This window comes from Ascaphus truei, chromosome 22, assembly GCF_040206685.1.
Source record: "Ascaphus truei isolate aAscTru1 chromosome 22, aAscTru1.hap1, whole genome shotgun sequence".
NCBI classification, from domain to species: Eukaryota; Metazoa; Chordata; class Amphibia; order Anura; family Ascaphidae; genus Ascaphus; species Ascaphus truei.
In genome coordinates this window covers 11,785,107-11,812,314 of record NC_134504.1, presented here as the reverse complement: position 1 = coordinate 11,812,314, position 27,208 = coordinate 11,785,107, and the positions used below count along the sequence as shown (strand labels likewise).

The following is a 27,208-nucleotide window of genomic DNA, read 5'->3' as shown; positions in this document are numbered from 1 at the left end:
AGCATACATGTGCAGGGAGGCTGGGACTGCATGTATATAGGATAGTATCAGCATACATGTGCAGAGAGGCTGGGACTGCGTGTATATAGAATGGTATCAGCATACATGTGCAGGGAGGCTGGGACTGCGTGTATATAGGATAGTATCAGCAAGAGAGGCTGGGGCTGCGTGTATATAGGATAGTATCAGCATACATGTGCAGGGAGGCTGGGGCTGCGTGTATATAGGATAGTATCAGCATACATGTGCAGAGAGGCTGGGACTGCGTGTATATAGGATAGTATCAGCATACATGTGCAGAGAGGCTGGGGCTGCGTGTATATAGCATAGTATCAGCATACATGTGCAGGGAGGCTGGGGCTGCGTGTATATAGGATAGTATCAGCATACATGTGCAGGGAGGCTGGGGCTGCGTGTATATAGGATAGTATCAGCATACATGTGCAGAGAGGCTGGGGCTGCGTGTATATAGGATAGTATCAGCATACATGTGCAGAGAGGCTGGGGCTGCGTGTATATAGCATAGTATCAGCATACATGTGCAGGGAGGCTGGGGCTGCGTGTATATAGGATAGTATCAGCATACATGTGCAGAGAGGCTGGGGCTGCGTGTATATAGGATAGTATCAGCATACATGTGCAGGGAGGCTGGGACTGCGTGTATATAGGATAGTATCAGCATACATGTGCAGAGAGGCTGGGGCTGCGTGTATATAGGATAGTATCAGCATACATGTGCAGAGAGGCTGGGGCTGCGTGTATATAGCATAGTATCAGCATACATGTGCAGGGAGGCTGGGGCTGCGTGTATATAGGATAGTATCAGCATACATGTGCAGGGAGGCTGGGGCAGCGTGTATATAGGATAGTATCAGCATACATGTGCAGGGAGGCTGGGACTGCGTGTATATAGGATAGTATCAGCATACATGTGCAGAGAGGCTGGGGCTGCGTGTATATAGGATAGTATCAGCATACATGTGCAGAGAGGCTGGGACTGCGTGTATATAGGGTAGTATCAGCATACATGTGCAGAGAGGCTGGGACTGCGTGTATATAGGATAGTATCAGCATACATGTGCAGAGAGGCTGGGGCTGCGTGTATATAGGGTAGTATCAGCATACATGTGCAGAGAGGCTGGGGCTGCGTGTATATAGAATAGTATCAGCATACATGTGCAGGGAGGCTGGGGCAGCGTGTATATAGGATAGTATCAGCATACATGTGCAGGGAGGCTGGGACTGCGTGTATATAGGATAGTATCAGCATACATGTGCAGAGAGGCTGGGGCTGCGTGTATATAGGATAGTATCAGCATACATGTGCAGAGAGGCTGGGACTGCGTGTATATAGGGTAGTATCAGCATACATGTGCAGAGAGGCTGGGACTGCGTGTATATAGGATAGTATCAGCATACATGTGCAGAGAGGCTGGGACTGCGTGTATATAGGATAGTATCAGCATACATGTGCAGAGAGGCTGGGGCTGCGTGTATATAGAATAGTATCAGCATACATGTGCAGAGAGGCTGGGGCTGCGTGTATATAGGATAGTATCAGCATACATGTGCAGAGAGGCTGGGGCTGCGTGTATATAGAATAGTATCAGCAAGAGAGGCTGGGGCTGTGTGTATATAGGATAGTATCAGCATACATGTGCAGGGAGGCTGGGACTGCGTGTATATAGGATAGTGTCAGCATACATGTGCAGGGAGGCTGGGACTGCGTGTATATAGGATAGTGTCAGCATACATGTGCAGGGAGGCTGGGACTGCGTGTATATAGGATAGTGTCAGCATACATGTGCAGGGAGGCTGGGACTGCGTGTATATAGGATAGTGTCAGCATACATGTGCAGGGAGGCTGGGACTGCGTGTATATAGGATAGTGTCAGCATACATGTGCAGGGAGGCTGGGACTGCGTGTATATAGGATAGTATCAGCATACATGTGCAGAGAGGCTGGGACTGCGTGTATATAGGGTAGTATCAGCATACATGTGCAGAGAGGCTGGGACTGCGTGTATATAGGATAGTATCAGCATACATGTGCAGAGAGGCTGGGACTGCGTGTATATAGGATAGTATCAGCATACATGTGCAGAGAGGCTGGGGCTGCGTGTATATAGAATAGTATCAGCATACATGTGCAGAGAGGCTGGGGCTGCGTGTATATAGGATAGTATCAGCATACATGTGCAGAGAGGCTGGGGCTGCGTGTATATAGAATAGTATCAGCAAGAGAGGCTGGGGCTGTGTGTATATAGGATAGTATCAGCATACATGTGCAGGGAGGCTGGGACTGCGTGTATATAGAATAGTGTCAGCATACATGTGCAGGGAGGCTGGGACTGCGTGTATATAGGATAGTGTCAGCATACATGTGCAGGGAGGCTGGGACTGCGTGTATATAGGATAGTGTCAGCATACATGTGCAGGGAGGCTGGGACTGCGTGTATATAGGATAGTGTCAGCATACATGTGCAGGGAGGCTGGGACTGCGTGTATATAGGATAGTGTCAGCATACATGTGCAGGGAGGCTGGGACTGCGTGTATATAGGATAGTATCAGCATACATGTGCAGGGAGGCTGGGACTGCGTGTATATAGAATAGTATCAGCATACATGTGCAGGGAGGCAGGGACTGCGTGTATATAGAATAGTATCAGCATACATGTGCAGAGAAGTTGCATTACAAACTGTGGGCAGGTTATTTATAAAAACAGATAAAAGTTAGGACCCCAGAACTGAGGACCCCACAGGCAATATCTAAACGATTAGAATTGGAGCCTAAGAGACACATTGGAATCTTCCTGATATAGGACAGTTTAGAGCACGTGCTCCTATACCAGAGCACTGGAGCTTGTTTAACATTATAACATGATCAAAGGTATCAAAAGCCTTTGCAAGATCTAAGAATATTGTACCAGTCCACTGGCCATGTTCCACTTCCTATTCAATCTCATTGCTCATTTGTCGTTACTGTGGAATGATTTGGTCGGAATTGACTTCTTTTAACTAGTTGCTTGGTTGGGAATAAACGCATTTCTCCGACTTTGGATAATCGGCGCTCAGAGTAAATGAGTACTTCCGCATTAGGTGAAACTCCTGTTTACTCTCCACTATTGCAACTGGACTCACACGGCTATTTCTATTTCATTCCCGATACCAGGAGGTAGAATGGAGAGAGGTCAGTCGTTGGACACAATGTCTTCATTACCATTTTTATACACCGGGATAACTCTGGCGGTTTTCCAGGGCTCAGGGATTTGGCCAGGAGACAAAGTTGAGTTGATTATGGAGGCAATTGGTTTGGCAATGACGGGGGGCGCCAAGTGGGAACTTAGATTGCAATTGGTCGGGCCCACATTGATTGCTAAGCTTTAGTTTGTATTTTGAACTTTGTCATGTATTCAAGGCTCATTCCCAAACAAATAATCAGTACGTCAATGCCAGTGCAATCCATGCATCCACATGATGGAATTGAGGCCCTCATAGCTAAGCAACTGCATCGTTCTCTGCTACTGGCAATCCTCTGTGGACTGATATTTATTCTATTGTAGAAGCAGGATGGACGCTTTTATTGATTGATTTGGTGAACAATTTTTTGTTCAGTAGCACTCCTTTTGATGTATATATATAGCTTATAGGGGACCATGTTAAATGGTTTTGAAGCAAAAGGTGGCACTGTGCTCATTTGCATGTCATTTCCCAGAATCCCTTGCTGCAGTGGAATGGCTGTGTGCTGGGGGATAATGGTGAAAGGCAGAGTTGCAGACCAGATATATATATATATATATAAATAATGTGGTGGGTTCTGGGGTTAGAGATTGCTGGGAGTGTGTGTTTATTAATTTTAATTTTCAACTGGTATCAGTTATTTGGAGGTTGGCGGCCCCTCCTCCCTGGGTTTAAGCTCACCCCTCCCCCCCCTCCCCTAGGGTTTAAGTTCAGCTTTCATGTACCTGTGCAGGGACGGGTCTATTAAGACTATTCTCCCTCCACTGCAGAGGTAACTGAAAATACTCACAGGTAGTGTTAGGACCTGCATACTGGTCATGCCGTGACGTGGCTGCATACTGCTCATGCCGTGACGTGGCTGCATACTGCTCATGCCGTGACGTGGCTGCATACTGCTCATGCCGTGACGTGGCTGCATACTGCTCATGCCGTGACGTGGCTGCATACTGCTCATGCCGTGACGTGGCTGCATACTGGTCATGCCGTGACGCGGCTGCATACTGTTCATGCCGTGACGTGGCTGCATACTGGTCATGCCGTGACGTGGCTGCATACTGGTCATGCCGTGACGTGGTTGCAGGCTTATAACGCTTTGGCCAAAGGGTTTCACTAAATGACCCTTACTCATGAGAATACTCACATTGAAGTATTTAACTGTGTATTAAGTCACATTGGATGTAGCATTGGGTATTTCTGTCTTTTGTTGTCCACACAGATTTACCAATGATTTAAAGGGGCAGGGCACAAGTAAACTAAGGACACAGCATGTTTCATAGGCTAAATGTAGCCGAGAAGACACTTTAAAAATATGATTAGGATAAAGAGCTTGTGAGCGCGAAACGCGTAGAGGGTTCTTTTGTGACTCCGTTTTTAATGATGGCTTAATAAATATTATTTTTTTATGCGCTTGGTTCTCCTCTCCATTTCTTCTGATTAGTAATGCTCCACATGTTGGCATTTTTAAATAAATGGTTTAAACCTAACTTTTCTATATTAAACAAAAGCTTTGGATGTTTTTTTTCTTTTCTTTTACAATCATAATCTTATTTGATTTGATCTTTGGCGATAAGACAGTTTGTCAGTCCTCAAAACTGGAGGTGAAGTGATGTCTTTGGTTTGGGCTGAAGGAGCGGCTCAGTGAGTAACGATTAGTAACCATGGCACTGAGTTTGAAGCAGGGGAACCTGGTTCAATTCCCGGTGTCGGCTCCTTGTGACCTTGGGCAAGTCACCTAATCTCCCTGTGCCTCAGGCACCAAAAACATAGATTGTAAGCTCCACGGGGCAGGGAGCCATGCCGGCAAAATTCTATGTACAGCGTTGTGCACAAGCGCTACACAAGAAAAACATTATTATTGTCCTTTTGTTTGTATAATAATTATGAAAACATCTTTAGGGACGCAGATAAACAGAAGTAGCTGATATGCTTGAAATAATTTTACGTGTTTGCTTCCTATTTTAATTAAAATATGTTACTTCCACTGAGACGGAATCTTGCTAAACCAGCCGATTATACCGCAGTGCTACACAGAAAGGCCTTAGTATGTAAGATACATAGCCCAGCAACTCAAAGGGCTAGTGGCTACTAGGACCTCAGTGACCTAATCCCTGGGACATTTTTAAGGGTTCTCATCTGTGTGATCGATACCTTTCGTTCCGCAAAATCTGACACCTATAAGTATATTTAATGTATTTATTAAATTGAGACTAGGGAAGGGCTTGATTTCCTTTGGCTGCTTCCTTTTGTGTGATGTCACTGTGTGATCAGCAAGTGATTGTATAGCCAGAGTCTCCCCCTACCCCCTTCCCCTTTATTGGCTCTCTAAGGATGTGTGGGTGGGGTCGGGGGGGGGTGGATAAAGGGAACGAAAACACTGGGTGTGAAGAGAGGATTTGTGTGGGGGCTTTTTATTGAGGGGTAAAGAAGTTGTTGGGAGAGAAGTGTATAAATAATGGCGGAGTGGGGAGTGGGGAAGTTGGAGAGAACAGAGACATTCACAAAGGAGTGAGAAAACAGTAAACAGAAAAGGCAATAGGGAGGGCATAGTGAGATGCAGGAGGAGAGACTTCCCAGGTACTGGAGGATAGAAAGAGTACAAAGAATCACAGCCTTTCGAAAGTTAAGTTCTCACAGCTGCAAAGATGCTGTGCAGAGTCCCGATCATCTTCCTCAAATCTTCACCTCCAATTTCAACTCCAAAATGAACTCTGCCACACACCTTAGATGTGACACTTTGATGTTACACAACCATTGTATCTTTAGCTAACTGTAAATGAGAATACAGCTTTAAAGAATATCAAATGAAAACTATTCAAAGTAGTACGCAGATATCACTTTATTGTTAATACACAGCACTGATACAGGTTTCGGGCTGCATGCAGTTGGGTTTGTTCTGTGAAATCTATGTGCAGGACGGCAGGCCAGATGGGTCTTTGGTAAGCCAGTTCCAAAATCCTATTTCTGTAAGGGAAACAAAGTCCTGAGTTAGTTTAAATGTTAAAAAAAAACCCACTCTTACCACTTATCTTCACCCCAGCAAGAAATCTGAAGCTGTATCAAGTCAGTACCAAATAATGTTTCAATAGCTATTACTGGTCCTAAACATATGTTGTCAAATAAATATACCAAATACAGGTGCAGTCCATCCCCTGCGCCCCCCTTTTGTACGAGGGATGCAGGGGGTTCCCCCGAAGCCGACCTTCATTTATTCCCGTTCTGGAGACGGCTTACTTCCGGCGATACCACTGCAGATAGCGAACCCGGTATATTTCAAATCGCCCCTGGCCACGACGGCCAATAGGAAGCCACGACAGATGACATCGCGGCTTCCTATTGGCCTGCGCTATCCTTGGTGATTGAAACCACCACTTTACTCCACTTAGAGGGGAAGGCACCAACGCTGAGCTTTACGGGGATTTATTTATTCAAATATTTTTTTTTAGAAATCGCGCAAACCTCATTCAAACCTGTCCTGTTTTACAGAGTTCCATAACTCCATAGGCCATTGGCGGCCAACTCCAGTCTTCAAGGGCCACCAACAGGTTAGGTTGTAAGGATATCCCAGCTTCAGCACAGGTGGCTCAATCAGTCCCTGCTTCAGCACAGGTGGCTCAATCAGTGGCTGAGCCACGGATTGAGACACCTGTGCTGAAGCAGGGATATCCTTAAAACCTGACCGGTTGGTGGCCCTTGAGGACTGGCGTTGGCCACTCCTGCGGTAGGCGAACCGAAACCGGTTCAATACATCTACAAGTCTTACCTTTGAAACAACTGGGTATTGTAATCGTACCATCCAGGCACTGAGTATCCGCTGGATAGCCACACTTCCCTGGTTCATCTGTGCAGTAGAACCCAATAATGTCGGCATGGTGAATTTGCCGATTTGAAATTTTCTGAATATCGATTTTGTTTCCGTTGTATAAAACGACGGCTTTCTTCACCGTTAACTGGCACGGCGCTGCAAAGCAAGACATTTACAATCAAGACAAAATTCATAGATGGCGACCATTGCTTTCAAGCGCCATCGATAACGAGATCTTGTGGCAAAAATAAAAAATACACTTAAAATTCTTAGAGCTGGGCACGTTTTTGGAAAATTCACTTAAAATTCTTAGAGCTGGGCACATTTTTGGAAAATTCGAAATATTGCCCAATATTTTTCCAATTTGCCACTATTTTTTTTTTAAAAGCAGTAGTGACTTTGAGAACGCCAACAAATTTGGCAAGATTTGAAAATGCCCCAAAAACGTGCAAATACGAATTTTGCAAAAAAAATAAAATCTCTAGACACGATATAGGGTTTTGTATTTAATTGAAGAATATCCTACTGATCTATTTTCCACTTAAAGCTGCAGTCCAAGCAATATCCTACATGTGTTTTTTGTTGATAAATCAGTTCTGTACTATGAGAAAATACTTGTAGCATTTTTTCTCCAACAATTCTGAATGACATTTTTAATGTATTATAATGTAACAAGCATTTTTTGTTTCTATAGCAACCATTTACAAAGTCACACCCCCTTCCTCTTCTGAAACAGGCTCTGGCACACCCCTTTTTGAGCCCTGCCCTCTCTCGAGCAGTGCACCAATTGTATCTAGTGACTGCCTGGTAACATGATCTTCCCCACAGAACTTTGAATCATTGGTCCTCTTCTGCTGCACTGACAGCCATTTAGTGAACCCCCGAGCCAAATCTTCACCGATCGATCACTGGAGAACGGATCGATCGGCAACTTAGCTAATTACTTATCATTGTGTGGGTTGTATAGATGCACATATTAAAGGGAGGAAATCGGCAGCTTGGACTGTTGCTTTCAGACAGTTACTACTGTATGTCATACTATACCTCTGCAGGTCGGCTTTGGCGACCACTCCCCATCCTTTTCGCAGAATGAGTGTCTCTGTCCCTCCAGGACATAGGTCGGGTTACAGCCATAAGTAACAACTTCCTTATAATTGTATTTTCTAAATGTAGAGAAGGTCATGAACCCGTTCTGTAATTCCGGTGGACGCTGACATTTAACATCTGTTCACGCAGAAAACAGCAGCATAAAATGAATATATCAATAATATTAACCGGCGTCTTTTCCAGATGATAGGAAAACATTTGTGGTCGAAGTTAAAAATAATTAATGGATTTAAGATATTCTTTTCTGCACCAGTATTGGAAATAACTAACGCTGTGTACAGTATTATGTAGTTAATTAAAAAAAAAATGATACTAAAATGGACAATGAAGTTGTATCATTTTATTCTGCATGCACCTTGAAATGTGGGGATTCTGGGGGGAGGGTATAAATAGAATGGGATATTTGGTCACAGCCAGTGACTGCTGGCGTTCGTCCGCAGACAGACCCGCCACCGCTGATCCATCACTGGAACCGCAGCCGCTTCAAGGAGAAGGTACGTTTTGGTGGGTAGGGGGTTTTAGAGTAAGAGCTTGGAGTTAGGGGGGTTTAGGGTAAGGGTTTAGGGTATGGGGGTTTAGGGTAGTGGGGTTTAGGTTAATAGTTTAGGGTATGGGGGTTTAGGGTAAGGGCATAAGGTAGGGGGGTTTAGGGTAATGGTTTAGGTAGGGGGGCTTAGGGTAGGGGGGTTTAGAGTAAATATTTGGCTTAGGCACTTACCTTAGTGGCAAAGCGGCCTGCGGCGAGAGGTCCTGGCGGCGGGGCGAGTAGCAGTGAAGCACCGGCAGTCATTTAGACACGGCGAAACGGCTGTGACCAAATATCCTAGATCGTGCTTAAATGTGTTACATGTTTCCCATACACCCTCCAACTGCTTCTATTTAGCAGGTACACGGGATGTTTTGCACCCTGAGACCAGCCGTACCTATTACACAGTGGGGGGTAGGCTGCAGGTTAGGGGTCTGCCCTGGGAATTGCTTGGGAGTTCCTCCGTCCAGCAGTGGGACCTATTCCTGTGTTGGAGGGTCTGATTGAGCATACTGCATTTCTCACATTACACAGAGGTACAATCAATCCTTAAAGCAGCACTCCTGGGGACCCTCTGTTTTGTTGTTGTTTTTAATATGTTTGAAGCATGGGGTCTGCGGAGCTGAAGCCCTTGATTTCAGCTCTGGGGACACCCTGCTTCCCAAGACACTTACCTCTGGAGGGAGTGCTGGTATCTCTGCTGTTTACTTGTCCCATGTTAAGTGGGCCAATAGGAGGCCCCAAGGGATGACATCACAGCTTCCTATTGGCCAGCAGGACATGGGACATTTAAACCACCATTATGTTAGCCCAAACTATCCCGGCCGGAGCTGCTACCGGCACCCTCTTCCGAGGTAAGTATCTATGGAAGCAGGGGGTCCCCGGAGCTGAAATAAACATGTTTCAGCTCCAGAGACCCCCTTCTTCAACCCTATTTATAAAAAATAAATAGTGTCCCTCAGGAGTGCTGCGTAAATGTGATGTGTATCCGGACACGCGTATTAAGAGCGCGATGGATGAACGCCAAAATGTCTTTACCGCGGCACTCGGGGACCTGACTCCAGTTGCCATTTGCTCCGCAAGTCGCCGTCTCATTTCCAAACAAGGCGTAGGTTGGCAGGCACTCGTACTTGACCACATCTCGGAAGGTGGACAGGTTCCCTTCGTTTGGAAAGTAGGTGGCGAGCCTTCCAAATTCGGGGATGGGAGGCGGGCGGCATGTCACCGCTGGGAAAAGGAAAAGCCCCAGCTAATTAAATAACATCGTATTTACTGCGAGGGGCAATCCAAGTGGGCATTTTCTTTTTTAGCACATAGGATTGAAGCAGGGGGTCTCCGGAGCTGAACCCCTTTAATTTCAGCTCTGGGGACCCCCTGCTTCCGGAGATACAGACTTCCGAAGGGGGAGCCGGTACCTCCCTGCTTTTTAAAGCTCCAGCATCACACGAGCCAATAGGAAGCTGTATCGGATGATGTCACAGCTTCCTATTGGCCCGCGGGAGCTCTGAAAAGCGGCCACCGGCAGCCAAGCTACCGGCACCCCCTACGGAGCTAAATATCTCGGCAAGCAAGGGGTCCCCGGATCTGAAATGAATGGGTTCCAGCTCCAAAGAAACTGTGCTTCAATCCTATGTTTAAAAAAAAAAATCGCCCAAGAAATCACCCGCTTGGATTGTCTCTTTAAATGGTAAAATCAGATACGTGGAAGAATAAACTCCCCAGTGTCAAGTCTGCAGGAAGATTATTATCCGTAGCAAATCTACGTAAAATATCATTAACCTGCAGCAAAGAGTAAGTTGTATCTGTGACATAAAGCTGAACAAATATACAGTATATTCTTGGTAAATAGAACAGTGACAAGTTTGCTGCTGAATGTATTTATATATGAACATTATTTGATCATGCACGTAATTGCACTCTAGTAACGTTAATAATAACAATGTTAATAATAATAATAGTAACATTTGAATTATTGTCTAACTAGGCGCATTTTATGTAAGATTAGTGCCATATATGGAGCACTGAAAAAATCATTTAGGTTAACCCCTTTATTGCTAAAGAGCTATATTATATTGTACCAATTTATCAGGGTCCAGATCTAAAAAAAAGTATGATTAAAAAGGTGACGCAGGAGTCCGATAATGTAATTCTGGATACATTTAAAGATATTGTACTTCAAGAACATGCAAGCATTAATACCACGTGCAATATGTATTTATAGTATAATAATAACTTTATTTTATATTGCACCTTTCTCCCTATGGGGATTACAATACAGATCTTTACAGTCCCTGCCTAGATGAGTTTACAATTTCTGTCCTTGGTGTCTGAGGCACATGGGGATAAGGTGATTTGTCCAACGTCACAAGGAGGTGTACTGATATAATAAAAACCTTTGCCCACCCCTGTTGCAGAGCATGATCACTGCATTTTTGTCAAATGTTCACATCTTGAGTACAAATCCTACCACCGCCAATCAACTTTGCATGTGACTTTCTCAGAGTAAAAAAAGGTAAGGGGTGATATATGGCTGTAAATGGGGAGAAGGAGCGGCTCGGTGAGTAAAGGCGCTGGCCCTTATTCTATAAGGTGCGATGCGCGCAGGTGATGCGCTATCGCAGGAAGAGCCCCGTTAAAGTCACTGGGGCTTTTCATGCGAAAGCACGTCACCTGCAGGGCCCTTCAACTTGCCCGTGCATGTCCTTGAAATGACCTCTGGGCAGCAATTCTGCTAATTTCATTGTATTTGCCAAGGCAGCTAAGTGCCTTTTTAAACACTGAAATGTAACATTTTTAAAATGTATCCAAAATGCCATTGTAACATTCTTGTGGTTCTGCTACCCCAGCATTTTTCTGATCCGGACCCTTTTGACAATCAGTGGGAAAGCCCCGCTCTACAATCTCAAAAACGCGTGCACAAGACAACCTTCCATTATCCACGTGTCGGTCCGTTAAAAGATATCACAGCCCACAAAGGGGTAGATCCTCAAAGCTTCGTTATTGACTTCACGAGACGTCAACGACTCGTTAAGTGCTAGCGGGAGATCTTCGAAGTTCAGTGACGATGCGCTAAGCGCTACTTTCAGCCGTAACGAGCCCTCGCGCTAATGATGTACTAAAGAGGCGTTCCCTCTAACCGCGCAGATACCCAGCGCGCCGTTATAGTTACCGCAGGGATTTAACAAAACGTTAGATCAGAGTTACCGATGGACGCACTGGTTCAAATCCCTTTCCCGCATTTTTTAGACTAAATCCGACGCCTCCCCCCCCAAAACCAATCAACAGATTTGGACACTACAAAATCCCAGTGAATTAATCCAAATCTGCCATTGGATACAATCCGGGCAGGGTTTTCAAAACCCCACACCGGGGTCACATACGAGAGAGAGGGAGCACTACGTTAGGCCTACGTTAGGCGCAGAAGACCCGACGCGCCCAGCAGGAGAGAACCACCACCTATACTGCTGCGGAAAGAGGATTACAAGCCAGGACGTGATCAATCTTTTCCGAACCTACGTTCACAGACTGGAAGCTTCTGACTCCATTGCCCTGTCTCTGTGCAGCTGCTAACATTGGCCCCGTGCAAAATATATCTGGGGGGGAATAAAAGAAGAAAAAAAGTACATGAAACGGCATGAGTCCGAATATAGGCGATTATTCCAAGCCCTGTTACCAGAATAGCAAATAATCTCATTTGAGTGTCCTACAAGCAATGTATATGTTCCACTGCTTTGGGGTTAACTGGGCGAATGAAAGAATGTACTGTATGTTAATATTTGGTAGTTTCACACCAAACAGAAGATTATATTATCGGACTCACATGCATCCAAAAGTTTGTCCTAGAACAAAAACTCAAGGAAGGAGTCTGATTATTACAGTCTGTACTCGGAGAACGCTGTACTTCTGCCAGCTCCCATTCCTGCTTTTTCGCTATTTGCTTAAGCTTCATACCCCAATATAACAAATCTGCCGCTCGCAAGGCCACCTCCAAAAAAAATAGCTCCATTAAAGCTGCAGTTCAGGCAATATCCTGCACGTGTGTGTGTTTTTTTAATAAATCAGTTCTGTAGTAAGAAAAAATACTTTTAGCATTTTCTGTTTTAAAAAACAACAACTTTGAAAGACCAATTTTCTTGTATTCTATTTTAACAAGCATGCTTGTTCCTATAGCAACGATTTACATTCCCCATATTTAAAGATGTCGCCAAACTTTGCCAATCAATAGACGGAGAACGAATTGACCGGCAGCTATGCAGTTTTTTTTAGGTAAGTAGAGATTGCCCACATGAAACTATTGAAGTAAAAAAAAAAAACTAAAAAAAAAACGGGAGCCTGAACTAATTCCGGGCTCATAACGTGACATTAACTAAAATAGTAAGGGGAAATCTGGCAATTTGAATAACTAACTTGTCATTGAGTCCCTGTGTTAACCTTAAAGCAGCAATATTACTTTCTCCCTTTTTTTAAAATATATATTTAAAGCTTGTGACAAGGTATCATTTTAAATGCTTACCTGAGCAGGCAATCGTTTGGTGCTCCTGATATAAATCTGTAACAATCCTGATTGTGTGCCCAACATAATGGCCGCCTTTCAGTTTCAATCAATCCTTCAGTCGGTGTAACTCAGCAGCTACAATGTATCCTTAAATTACCACAGTAACGTTACCTATTGTTACAGTATGCAGCTCAAACTGCTGGGAACATTGGCAACAAATGATCGCAAACAGGAAAGTGGCAAAGATCTTGCACCTCTGCGGAGGTGGGCTAAAGCCTGCTATAGAAATCAGAGGCTTCTTTCAAATGAATTAAAAATGGCATTAAGAGATGAATAAAAAATGTTTTTCATGAAAAAAAACCTCACTATTATCTAATACTACAGAATTGATTTATTTAAAAACAAATGTAAGATTTCACGCTGCTTTATCGGACCGTGGTGGATTTGCGCTGTTAGAGTTCCGCCATTACAGTCACCACAATACTGTTTCCAGCCGAAAACATGACCCAACTGTACGTTATTGGCCTTTGAAGACAGATGTTGCGGCCTAACATGGCGTTCAATTCAGGCTGCCGTCACGTAAAGTCCTTAACGGAGCCCTGTGGAGGTGGGCCTCAGCCTTTCCTAGATTACTAGCGGCGGTGTAAGCAACAACATTGCAATACAGAGGCAACAGCTGGAGGGGGAATTATTAAAAGAGGCAATCCAAGCAGGCAAAATTTTACATAGGGTGGAAGCAGGGGGTCTCAGCAGCCGAGCCCCAGTAATTTCAGCTCGAGGGACCCCCTGCTTCCCGAGATACAGACCTCCATACGGGGGCGCCCGGTATCTCTCTGCTTTTCAAAGCTCCCGCGTCACGTAGGCCAAGAGAAAGCCTCAACGGAAGAGGTCGCGGCCTCCTATTGGTCGCCGTGACGCGGCAGATCGAAACCTCCATATTGCACAACACGGAGATAACGGCAACGCGACACGTTCCTCGCTAAGTCTCTTGGGAACCAGAAGACCCTCTGATTCCCACTCTCGTACAAAAGGGGGGGGGGTATTAAATTAAATTAAACTCGTGCAGGGGCAACTGCATGTTTAAGGCCAGTTATTGCTACCATTTATTTCCTGTCCAGCTTTACAACTGACGTGTGACCGCTCCCATAGTCCAACAACCCCTTGAGTGCTGGATGGATATGTAATCCAGAGTTTGGCAGCCTCCGTGGAAGTTTTCATACTGCCTCGAGCTTCTCAGGGATTATTCCTTGTGGGGCTGCATTGTTGACCCAGTGTTTTTGTCCCGGCAACACCATGTGCCTACAGATTTTTCTTTTCACCAGCGTTGAGCAAGTCTCGAAAAAACCACAGGCACAGCTCTCTCTGTCTGGAACTTGTAGTACATTTCTAAGGCTTGAATGACTCTCTGACACCAAACATCTGTTTCAGTCGGTCTCTCGGCCAACATTCATGAACTTGTCCACAAGCTCAATCATTTCATGTAAGTGATTCCCAGGAAAAGATCTTACCCGTCCAAAAAAAGCTTTGTAGCTGAGCAAAAACGCAGGCAAAATGTCCTGTCACAGGCAAAATATGCCTCCGGGTCCTTTGGGGACATTAGTAAAAAAATGTTTAAATATTACATTCCTCAATGGTCCGAAATGATTGAGCCTTCTGGCGCGGCTCATTTCTGGTGGCGTAGGGGGTGGGGATTACTGGCAGCAGATTGAAGTAAGACAGCGCACATGGAAATTAACATACAGATGCTATGGACATCTGCTGTCACAGTACAAATGCCAGCAAGGATCCGATTCCAACCCGTTTTCAGAGATACTCTATTTCTACAAGTTGAGTCATATAAGTTATGTCCAGGTACTGTTGAGTGTACTCCTATGAAATGTTGATATTAATGAGACTGTGATTCAGAGCGGTGTCTCTTCTACAGCCTTGAAATGTACAGGATGAAAGCGCATGTTTACTAAGCAGTGTTCTGCCATAGGAGCTTAGAGCAGCAATCCCCCCCCCCCCCCCCTCAGGAGCTAATACGAGTTTAACTCATATAATGTTAATATCTGTTCCCCTGTGCGTGTCCTGCTCTTCTGAGATTACCACAGTAACTTTTTAGACAGCACTGGGCTCTGGAGAGAGCTCCATTTTAACCTCCCAGACACTAAATATTTTCAATCATTATACTGCAGCTCCCGGAACGAAGGATCAGAGTTTAAAAAGAAAGAGCAAAAAAAGTAAAATAAAATGGCGATCGTGGTGTGCCTGCTTTAACCCTTTGAGTGCCTCAAGATGTAAGGCGAGATCGCGTTCTGTGTTCCCGTGGAGGGTCCTGCATCAGGTGTGGCAGAAATACAGAAACACAACACTATATATACAGTGTGTGTAAGAGGGATATCTGGGTGCAATGGATTATCTGGTTGTAACCAGATATCCCTCTTACTACCACTATATATAATATTGTGCTAACCTGATGAAGGACCCTGAGAGGTTGGAAAGCTTGTGGTACTGGGGAACCTGATGAAGGACTCTGAGCGGTTGGAAAGCTTGTGGTACTGGGGAACCTGATGAAGGACTCTGAGCGGTTGGAAAGCTTGTGGTACTGGGGAACCTGATGAAGGACCCTGAGAGGTTGGAAAGCTTGTAACAGATCAACTACTTGTTGATCCAATAATAGGTATCAGACCCCTCCTCCCTCTCCCTTCTGTGTTACTGCATGGAACAGACACTATAATGTGTGTCAGGAACATGCTCAGCCAATGTAAAGTCACATTAACATACACATTCCAAAACTCGCTATCATATTAAATCAAAATGTATTTTGGCAAGCTACCGAAAACTCCACCATTTCTTCATTTTTTTGGTGCCGGTAACATAGTGTAGAGCAAGGACGGCCAACTGCCGTTCTCCAGGGCCACCAACAGGTCAGGTTTTCAGGATGTCCCTGCTTCAGCACAGGCAGCTCAGTCCACGACCCCTGCTATAGGGCAAAATATTTTGTTGTGGACCTGATTTCGTTAAACAAATGTCAAAGGAATAATATGTTGAAGGGTGGCATTTTTTTGTGGAATGAATATGTCGCAGAGTATTTAATATGTTCATATGACAAAGGGTTAATGTGCAAAGTGTTGAAGCCTACCCGTCATGGCATGAAAAACGAATCCAGCTTTGAAAGGTTAAATCTTCGTGGTGTAAATCTCCGTTCTCCAGGGGCCCAGGATAAGCACACGCTCTTGCTGTAGGCAAAGCAAAAAAACAAAATATTACTATGCACCATGAAATAGATATGGGGGGGGCTCAACTCCAGTCCTCAAACAGCACCCCAACAGGCCAGGTTTTCAGGATATCCCTGCATCCGCACAAGTGACTCAATGAGTCCCTGCTTCAGCACAGGTGTCTCAACCGGAGGCTCTTTGACTAAGCCTCAGATTGAGCCACCTGTGCTGAAGCAGGGATATTCTGAAAACCTGACCTGTTTGGGGGTGGGGGCAGGGAGCTTGAGGGCTGGAGTTGAGCACCCCTCTGAAATAGTTTTGTCCCTTAAGCCACCACTGAATGTCCCATTGCCTTTTGGTTTACATGTTTTGTTGAAGATGCTAAACAAATGCAATCTCGGCTCTGTTTTCTACATTAAAAAAAAACCCCTGTATAGCAAGAGAGCCTGGACTTGTAAGGAAGGGGCGACATGAGATAAGGCCGAGGGTCCCCTCCCCTTAAGGTGCTGTGAAGTCAGGCCAGGGTGAGGGGTTAAGGAAGGGGTGCTGAAGGCGAGGGAGAGGGATCCTAGCTTCCTCTATCTTCTAGGATCTACTGGGGTGAAGTCCCACACACCCACCCTGTTTTTTCGGTATGAGGGTTGTGGGCAGTGGAAGATCGGGATTCTCACAGCTTGGGGTACGTGGTGGCGGGAGTAATGTTACTCTGGGAGGGGCAGTGTCCGATTTCCCATTATTTCCCATGAGGCCCGGGCCTAAGGCAGCCAAATTTTGGGGCGGCAAAAATGTCCGCCCCCATTTGCATTTTCCGCGCTCTTGGGCCTATCGGACTTCATGGGAAGGACTTACTTAACTGCGCCGGCCGCCTCCTTTCGCCGCCCTGCTTCTCCTTCAAATGACGCCGCGGACGTCACAAACGACATCACACGGGGTCTCGTTGCCATGGCAACCGTGACGTCGCGCCACGGTAACCGGAAATACTCCCGCGGGGGGAAGAAAAAAAAGCGGCGCACAAACCCCAAATCGGACGGTGGCTGGATCGCGTAACAAAAATGTATTGGTCGACCACGGCAATACAATAAAAATCATCCTCCAGGAACGAGAGAGAACACTCTGACGCGTTTCGCACTGTCAAAGAGCGAAACGCGTTAGAGTGTTCTCTCTCGTTCCTGGAGGATGAATTTATTGTATTGCCGTGGTAGACCAATACATTTTTGTTACGCCATCCAGCCTCCCTCCGTTCTTGTGGTTGTGCGCCGCTTTTTTCTTCCCCCCCCCGTGGGAGTATTACCGGCTACTCGATCTTCTTTGACGCGTGCACGCCGACGCCAGGGAGCCGTGGAAGCTTCTTGTGGAGCTCGGGAGTAAAACAATTTTCTTATGACTTATTCATCTAAATCGCAGCCTACTACAGGTGATACCAGCCCCCGGCCCGTTGGGATCAACCCCTGCACCATGGCTGTGATTGAACGGACAGCTCATCGGGTAACATCGTGGGACTTGTGCCTCTTCCCTAATAGGAGGTAATCATACTGCTTACTATATGACCACAGCACTTATCTCTGGCACAAACTGTTATCCTATTTCAACATAGCAAATATTTGCTTGGGCCAGGACATTTATCCCTGTTGCTCATTTTCATTGTTGTTCTCTTTCTGATGCTGGACTTTTTTGCTCTGGAATTTGCTCGCGTCATGGTAACGCGTTGGCGACATCATGCGACACTGGATTCTGAGGGAGAAGCAGGGCGGCAGAAAGGAGGCTGCAGACACAGGCAAGTGCCAAAGGGGCGGCAGATTTGGAAATCCACCACTGGGGAGGGGGACTCGGTCAGTATTGTCTCCTGGAGGGAGGTCGCAGACCTGGGTAGTATTTTAGTTGGGGAAGGCGGTACCATTCCAGGCTAGGCGACCGGAGTGGTGGTGACCTTCCAGGTGGAATTGGTGGAAGGCGATGCCATGCCAGACTAGGCTCGGTTGGAGTGGTGGTGACCTTCCGATGGGAGCTCAGTGTAGTCAGACTATGGCACTGAATGGCTAGATGAGCACGAGCTGAGGGTATCCCGCAAGCTCCAGCACCATGTGGACGGAGAAATCTGTCTGGGTCCCTAGTTGGGGATAAATATGGAATATTTATCTGTTATAAATAAAAGATATGGCCGTTCATTTCTCCCAAAAAGTTGTATGGTGCGTTTATTGGGGAGAGGGGTCCAGCTCAAGGCGTGGGTAAGTCATGTGTTCTCAAGGACAGCGGCCAACAGATGACCCTGATGCTGCATTAACTACAAGGCTTAACTTCTCTGTAGGTAATTGTAACAGGGACTTATCACTGTTTGAGAAAGATTGCCTCTAATCCAGCAGTGTGCTGTTTAATTGCACACCAGCAACCAGGCAGACTCCACCTGGCTAATTAGGACTGTCAGAAAAAAGCTTGTTATGAGAAAGAGATTCCTTAGCTCACAAGGGAGCTGACCAAGGAAAAGAAAGACAGCAGAGATTCCTTTGCCCACAGCACTTACTCCCCCGCCTACTGTCTCTGTAAGTTTCCCATTAAACCTCTTAAATTGTAAGCTCTTCGGGGCAGGGATTTCCTTTCCTATTGTCTGATTATGCTGCACTTATTGTATAATTATAATTCCATGTACTGTATTCTTTGTGAAGCACTGAGTACACTTTTGGCGCTATATAAATAAAGACATGCAATACAATACAATACACACCTGGGATGACCTAAGGAAAAGAAGATGTTTTGATGCACACAGAAGGACTGTATGCTGACAGCAAGACAAGGGGACAAGACACCTGGACACAGAGAGGGCCATAGCACACACGGATGCTGACCCAGGAGAACAGAGAGGTTTTCCCCTACAGAAACCCCAGATACAGATAAGAGACTTTCTTTAGTATGTATGTATGTATGTATGTATGTATGTATGTATGTATGTATGTATGTATGTAGTGGTAAGCAGCTTACCTACCCACCCAGTTAGATAGGGCTGCAATAAAATGTGTAGTGATTTCTCCAAAGTAGAGTAGGGTTTTCTTTAATGTTTTGTGTTTACAGTGTTTAAAGGAACAGGCGCAATGAAGCCTTATTTTAATTTCACCTTAAAAACTGTCTCCATTGCATAACTCTACACACATCTCTTACAGTGATAAAGGCTAGTTTTTATACTATTCTTTAAAACTCTCCAATAATTGTTTTCCCAGACATGGAATTGCTAATTGAATTGAGCATTTTCCCGCAAAGCACTTAGAAATCATATTGATGTACAATCACATTATTCGTTCAAAATACAGTGATTCTAATACTAATTTAATTCGCCTTTTGTATCTAAAGCCCACTCCTGCCTAAAACTTCCCTCGCTCACTGCCCTACACCTCTGGAATACCCTTCCTCTCAATATATTGTGCCTATCTTAAAACACATCTCTGTAATGAAGCATATGGGTAGCTCCTCTGGCTGATACTATACATCGACCTTGACACCTTGTAGACGCACTTACCAGAACACCCTCCTACTGTCTCTGTAACTTCTCCCTGCTTACCACATAGATTGTAAGCTTTTCGGGGCAGGGACTCCTTTTTGTTAATGTTACTTTTATGTCTCAATCGCTTATGAAGAGGCAGAGGCCCCAGCATGGGGTCGTAGGCTCCTTAAGGGTGTGAGCTGGGGGGTCGGCTGACCCCTTTCCCCCACGGAGTGGGGAAGTCTGTTTGTCCCCTCCCAAGTTGCCAGAGGGCAGAGGGAGGGAGCGTGGCCAATTGCTGGCTGGGCGCGGTTATCCCCCCCCCTCATGCACATGCTTGTGGTGGGGGAAGGGAGTGCGCCAATTGCTGGTTGCTGGGCTAGAATCTCCTCCCCTCCCCCCATTTCGCATGAACCATCCTGGGCTGGTTGGTTTTATCAGTGGATGTTAAAATAAAGCTGTGACCTTTTCTTCCAACGTTGTGTGGTCTCGCGTTATTGGTTTAGCGTTACGAAGGAAAGGCGGCGCATTAAGCCTTTATTCCCAGTATGTGTTATGTTATTATGTCTCCTGTGTTACTGCTGTGACGCGCTATATAAATAAAAAGGTATACAAACTCATTTATACTGCTCAGTTTTCATGCCTGTAGTGGACATTATGCCAACGTGTTTGGGTCTTTCAACAGCCATCTACACGTTATATAAGTTGGGGTGAGTGACAAAGTGACACAGCCCGTCCACCGGACAGTGTGTAGCTAATACAAATCCCACGCGTGAGCACGTTCACACATCTGAGAGAGGTCTGCAACCCTGCCCTTCCCCATTATCTCTTAGTATACAGTGCTTCCACTGCAGGCAGGGATTCTGGGAAATGACATGCAAATGCGCACACAGTGTACTGTCTGCTCATTTGCATATCATTTCCCAGAATGCCTGGCTGCAGTGGAAGCACTGTATGCTAAGAAATAATGGTGAATGGTAGGGTGGTGGCAGACCTGTTTAAGAGCCACCTGCAAAGAATCGGCATAATATTACAATGGACAGCGACATTTCTGGGACACGGAAATGTTTGACTTACGTTTGCAGGCTAATGTTGGGTGACTCCAAGTTCCAGTGATGGAGCAAGTAACTTTATTAGAACCTGCGTGTCGTATATAGCCCGGTCGGCAGGTGTATGTGACAGATTCTCCTGGTTCAAAGACGAACTTCTCAGGTTTAGAGGCAGCAGACTGCACGTATGGTGGCCTAGAGCAAACTGGAAAATATTATGGTTATTTCGTTCATCCGTGGGGCAGGGGTTCTCAAATTCAGTCCCCAAGACCCCCCCCCCCCAACAGGTCAGGTTTTCAGGATATCCCTGCTTCAGCATAAGTGGCTCAATCAGTCCCTGCTTCAGCACAGGTGGCTCATTCAAAGACTGAGGAGAATGACGAGCCATGGGCACGGAGTAGGGTGGCGGAAGAGATGGGCAGCGCAAGAGGAGGACCATGGGAGAGGAGCGAGCCGCAGCGGTCCAACCCGGGAGCCTTCACGGACTTCCGGCGTCTGCCGCTACTACAGCGCAGCTCCTCCTCTGCAGCCCTGCTCAGTTCCTGTGGTTCTCCCCTCCCGCAGCCGTCCGTGTCTACCACCGGCCTCTGGCTTCCTCAGCCCATCGCAAATCAGGTAAGCATTATTTGGGTGAGAGAAGGACAGGGGGGACGAGAGAAGAGGAAAGGGTGGGGCGAGAGAAGAGAAGGGGGTGCGAGAGAAGAGGAGGGGGTGCGAGAGAAGAGAAGGGGCGGTGAGAAGAGGAACAGGGTGCGAGAGAAGACGGGGTGGCGAGGGAAGAGGAAGGGGGTGCAAGAGAAGAGGAAGGGGGTGCGAGAGAAGAGAAGGGGCGGTGAGAAGAGGAACAGGGTGCGAGAGAAGACAGGGGTGGCGAGGGAAGAGGAAGGGGGTGCAAGAGAAGAGGAAGGGGGTGCGAGAGAAGGAGGGGGGAGGCGAGAGAAGGGGAGGCGAGAGAAGGGGAGGCGAGAGAAGAGAAGGGGTGGCGAGAGAAGAGAAGGGGGTGCGAGGGAAGAGGAAGGGGGGACGAGAGGAGGAAGGGTGAGAGAATAGGAAAAGGGGCGCGAGAGACGAGGGACGGGGGGCGAGAGAAAGAGGAGGAGAAGGGGGATGAGAGGAGGGGTATGAGAGAAGAGGAGAGGGGGAGGGGGAGAGTTGAGAGAGAAGACCAACTGTATGATGTTTTAAAAAAAGGGGGAGGGGGGGGGGTTTGGAGGCTCAAGGTTCCCTAGCGTACCCTTCTTTGCCTACAGAAGGTTAAAATACTTGTGCCAGTCGCATTATTAAACAAAGGTTGGCGATTGGTCAATATGAACATGCGTGTTCCATGTTGGCACAGACATGCTGGGGGCAGTTTACGAAGCTGGTGTTTGATGAGCCGGAGGGTACGGGGCGTCATTAGGCAGCTAATTTGGATATATGGCTTTTAATGAATCGACTGGGGATTTCACATTACTATGGTGCCATGTACTCCGTTGCCAAAAAGGTTGACGCCAAATAAATCAAAGAGAACAATAAATAATAATTGCCATATCCTCGAAGAGAAAATTCTCTTTGTGTTAAAGACCGGTACACAGACCGGTAATTCTGCATTTCCAAACTGTTGTCACAACGTATTAAACCTTGTATGGTCCCGTGTAACTTATTTTTATAAGTGAATTCCACTTAATTCCTTAGAACAGGGTTGCTCAACTTCAGTCCACAAGTCCCCTCCCCCCCAACAGGTCAGGTTTTCAGGATATCCCAGCATCAGCACAGGTGGCGCAACCAGTCCCTGCTTCAGCACAGGTGGCCCAACCAGTCCCTGCTTCAGCACAGGTAGCTCAATCAGTGACTTAGACAGCCGTCTGTGCTGAAGCTGGGATACCCTGAAAACCTGACCCGTTGCGGGGGGCTTGAGGACGGAAGATGAGCACCCCTGGGTGGGGGCATGTCCCTGTCTGTTCCATGGGTGGCTCGAAGGTCGTTCAGAGTTCAGGATTCGCTATGGCAGTTATTTATCTGTCCTGTTTGTTTTTGGATATCAGACTGGATTTCACAAGGGGACAGCGAGATTACAGAAATGATTAATAGGCTGGATGCTTGTTGTACCTACTTTTAGTATGCTTACCCCTATTACCTTCCGAGTTACCCATGTTCCACTCACACCTGAGATTGTAAAATAACACAGGGGTTGCTCAACTCCTGTCCTCAGCCCCCCCTCCCCCCTCCAACAGGTTTTCAGGATACCCCTGCTTCAGCACAGGTGGCCCAACCAGAGGCTCAGTCTTTGCCCGAACCTGTGCTGAAGCTGGGACATCCTGAAAACCTGACATGTTGGGGGGCTTGAGAGCACCTCCTATGTATAAAGGCAAGGCGTGTATTAACTGCAAAGGTCAGCTTGCCTCTAACATACATGTATTTATCTGTGTAATACATAGAAGTGGAAATAACCTCCCTATAACCGTCTGATCATTTGCTGATTTTAAAGCTGTTGTAATGGGCTGAAGGTTCTGAGAATCTGCCAATAAGAGACATGCAGGGGAGCGCTCAACAGCTGTGACACCCAGGCAGTAATAGGTACAGCAGGTACACCTGGTGTTAATAGGTACAGTGCATGCTAAAAATGTGCGGTATAAAATGCACACAGTATTTCACTCTAATAACCAAACAGGAAAGTGTCAAATAATAATCAGGATCACGTTAATGGCTAAGCGAGCTTTAACTATCACTCAGGCCCCTGAGAATATATACCTGCTGTAATAATAACAGTATACACATTGGAATTGCAATTTATCTTGTGTCTTTGTGTATTGATTCTTTCCTATAATCTTTCACAACTTTCCCCCGGAGGCCTGACACTGTCTGATACAATCTTCTGATGACAAATACAGATATAATGTGCAGTGGTCAATAATATTTGTAAACAGAAAGACAGAGAGAGAGAGAGATAGATAGAGACACAGAGAGAGAAACAGACAGAGAGAGAGAGAGAGAGAGAGAGAGAGAGAGAGAGAGAGAGAGACAGAGAGAGAGAGAGAGAGAGACAGAGAGAGAGAGATACACAGAGAGAGATACACAGAGAGAGATACACAGAGAGGGAGATACACAGAGAGATACACAGAGAGAGATACACAGAGATAGATACAGAGAGATAGATACAGAGAGATAGATACACAGAGATAGATACACAGAGATAGATACACAGAGCGATAGATACACAGACCGAGAGATACAGAGAGAGCGAGAGATACACAGAGAGAGAGAGAGATACACAGAGAGAGAGATACACAGAGAGAGAGATACACAGAAAGATAGATAGATACACAGAGAGATAGATAGATACACAGAGAGATACACAGAGAGATACAGTATATATAGTTACAGACAGAGACACAGAGAGACAGAGAGATTCAGAGAGAGAGAGAGAGAGAGAGAGAGAGAGAGAGAGAGAGAGAGAGAGAGAGAGAGAGAGAGAGAGAGAGAGAGAGAGAGAGAGAGAGAGAGAGAGAGAGAGATACACAGAGAGAGAGATACACAGAGAGAGATACACAGAGAGAGATACACAGAGAGAGATACACAGAGAGAGATACACAGAGGGAGATACAGAGAGAGAGATACACAGAGGGAGATACACAGAGGGAGATACACAGAGGGAGATACACAGAGGGAGATACACAGAGGGAGATACACAGAGGGAGATACACAGAGAGAGATACACAGAGGGAGATACACAGAGGGAGATACAGAGAGGGAGATACAGAGAGAGAGATACACAGAGGGATGTACACAGAGGGAGATACAGAGAGAGAGATGCACAGAGGGAGATAGAGAGAGAGAGATACACAGAGGGAGATACACAGAGGGAGATACAGAGAGAGAGATACAGAGAGAGAGATACACAGAGGGAGATACACAGAGGGAGATACAGAGAGAGAGATACACAGAGGGAGATACACAGAGGGAGATACAGAGAGAGAGATACACAGAGGGAGATACACAGAGGGAGATACACACAGAGAGATAGATAGACACACAGAGAGATAGATAGATAGATAGATAGATAGATAGATAGATAGATAGATAGATAGATAGGTAGATAGATAGATAGATAGATAGATAGATAGATAGATAGATAGATAGATAGATAGATAGATAGATAGATAGATAGATACAGTATATATAGTTACAGACAGAGAGATTCAGAGATTCACAGAGAGATAGATAAGGTATAATCGGGCCCAGACTCTCCCACTTTAAGAACACAGAAAAAGACAGAATATGAGCTCCAGGAGGGTCGCAAATTCCAAGAATTATAGCAAATATACCGGAGCCTAGTATATGGGGTTTAAGGAGGCAAAAACTCCTTGAAAAAGCGCCATAGGGGGCGTGAAACGCGTGGGAGGAGCGTCTTCTGTTTTTGTGCATGTTTTTGATGTAGTTCTATTAAATTGATATTAGTTCATTTTTGCTGGCAAGTTTCCTGATTTTTTCCTTTGGAGCGGAAATCCCTTTGATCTATCTACTCTCCTCCCACTTTAAGGCCGTGCATATAGTGCCTGAGATGGGCGACGGCGACACGATGTCGCCAAAACCAAATAAATTGCCGCCACTGCGCGCGCTTATAGTAAGCGCGACGGTGACAATGCGACGGAGCGACGTCGCGTCGCGAATTTTGGAAGCTGGCAATATTTGATTTTTCAAGGGCTGCCGCCTCATGTGACAAGCCCCTGAACCAATCAAATGCCAGTATGTCCGCGCCGCCGCCGCAAAGCGAAATATAACTTTCGCTAGTGGCGACGAGTGACGTCGCCCGTCGCGTCGCCCGTCGCGTCGCCCGTCGCGGGCACCATAAGCGCGGCCTTTCGAGCATTGGATTATTAATTCCACTTACCTTTTCCTGCTTTAGCACCACTTAGAAGACAGAGCACACACAGCACTGGCGCAAACCACAGCATGTTTGGGGACGTTATGTCAGGGACTGTGCAGCACAAGCTGCTGATTCTCTTTTATAGGGAGCGGGTTTCAAATATTAACCCACTATCCTGATTACCAGGTTAGCTAGAAGAGAGCCTTGCACAATGATTACCAGGGATATTTCTGTTTGTCTTGCTGTGTTGCTTGAGTTTTTAATTTCCCGCTATGCACCATCCTGACTCCTGCATTCCGCTCAAGGATGTCTTCTCTCTACCCCCTTTGTATCTAAAGCCCTCTCCCACATTAAACCTTTCTCACTGACTGCCCCACACCTCTGGAATGCCCTTCGCCTCAATACCCGACTAGCACCCTCTCTATCCACCTTTAAGACCCATCTTAAAACTCACCTCCTTATCGAAGCATATGAGTAGCACTGTGGCTGATACTTTAAACCTCATACATATAGCTTGGCCCCTGCAGACGCACTTACCAGAACACCCCCCTACTGTCTCTGTACGTTCTCCCTACCTACCAATTAGATTGTAAGCTCTTCGGGGCAGGGACTCCTTTTCCTAAGTGTTACTTTTATGTCTGAAGCACTTCTTCTCATTATGTGTTATTTGTATTATTTGTTATTTATATGATGGTCACGTGTATTACTGCTGTGACGCGCTATGTACATTAATAGCGCTATATAAATAAAGACATACATACATATATAAATACAATGAGGTATTTGTGTCAGGGGACAATCCCTCTTTGGATCTAAGTGAATTCATTCCAGCGGCGTGTTTAACGCTTCGAGTGCTGGAGGGGCCTGTGGTGTTTGAGTACCACGGCCCCTCCAGCACAGTGTGATCATGTGAGCACTTTTTTTGGGGGGGGGGGGGCAGGGGAGGACACAGAGAAGGAGGGAGTGACCCTCCTCTGTTTCTTCAGTGGTCAGATCACGTCCTGAGCTCCGTGGGAACGCAGGACGTGATAAAAACCCGGGAAAAAAACCCTTTGAGCGAGACGTCGTCACCACCACGCCCTGGGACACTCAAAGGGTTAAGTGGGGTCTCGTCTGGGTATGTGATGAAAGCAAACACTTGATCGACAAACACTTCTCCTTTTCTGAGGTCCCCTAAGAAATTAAACTAAATGCTTCTCTTTCCCACACTTTAATGCCCAATGCACCGAAGGACTTTATCCAATAACTTAGAAGACAATCATCTCTAAACCTTTTGCTGCCCAAGAGAAACCGTTCTATGTTATTAATAATAATAATAATAATAATAGCATGTTCTTGTATAGCGCTGCTTGTTTTACACAGCGCTTTACAGAGACATTTTGCAGGCACAGGTCCCTGCCCTGTGGAGCTTACAATCTGTTTTTGGTGCCTGAGGCACAGGGAGATACAGTGACTTGCCCAAGGTCACAAGGA

At 46.0% G+C, this 27,208-nt stretch overlaps 1 protein-coding gene across 1 annotated transcript; it reads right to left on the bottom strand.

Annotated features, from left to right (window-relative positions):
• Positions 1 to 6,059: 6,059 nt before the first annotated feature.
• APOH (apolipoprotein H) lies at positions 6,060 to 25,915 on the bottom strand. Its single transcript, XM_075579976.1, has 8 exons — positions 25,760 to 25,915; positions 20,918 to 21,094; positions 16,296 to 16,392; positions 12,193 to 12,269; positions 9,715 to 9,903; positions 8,088 to 8,267; positions 7,002 to 7,199; positions 6,060 to 6,202 (listed from the first exon to the last, which is right to left on the bottom strand). Exons 1-8 carry the CDS (start codon positions 25,821 to 25,823, stop codon positions 6,144 to 6,146), a joined length of 1,041 nt encoding a protein of 346 aa, XP_075436091.1. The 5' UTR covers positions 25,824 to 25,915; the 3' UTR covers positions 6,060 to 6,143.
• Positions 25,916 to 27,208: the final 1,293 nt, after the last annotated feature.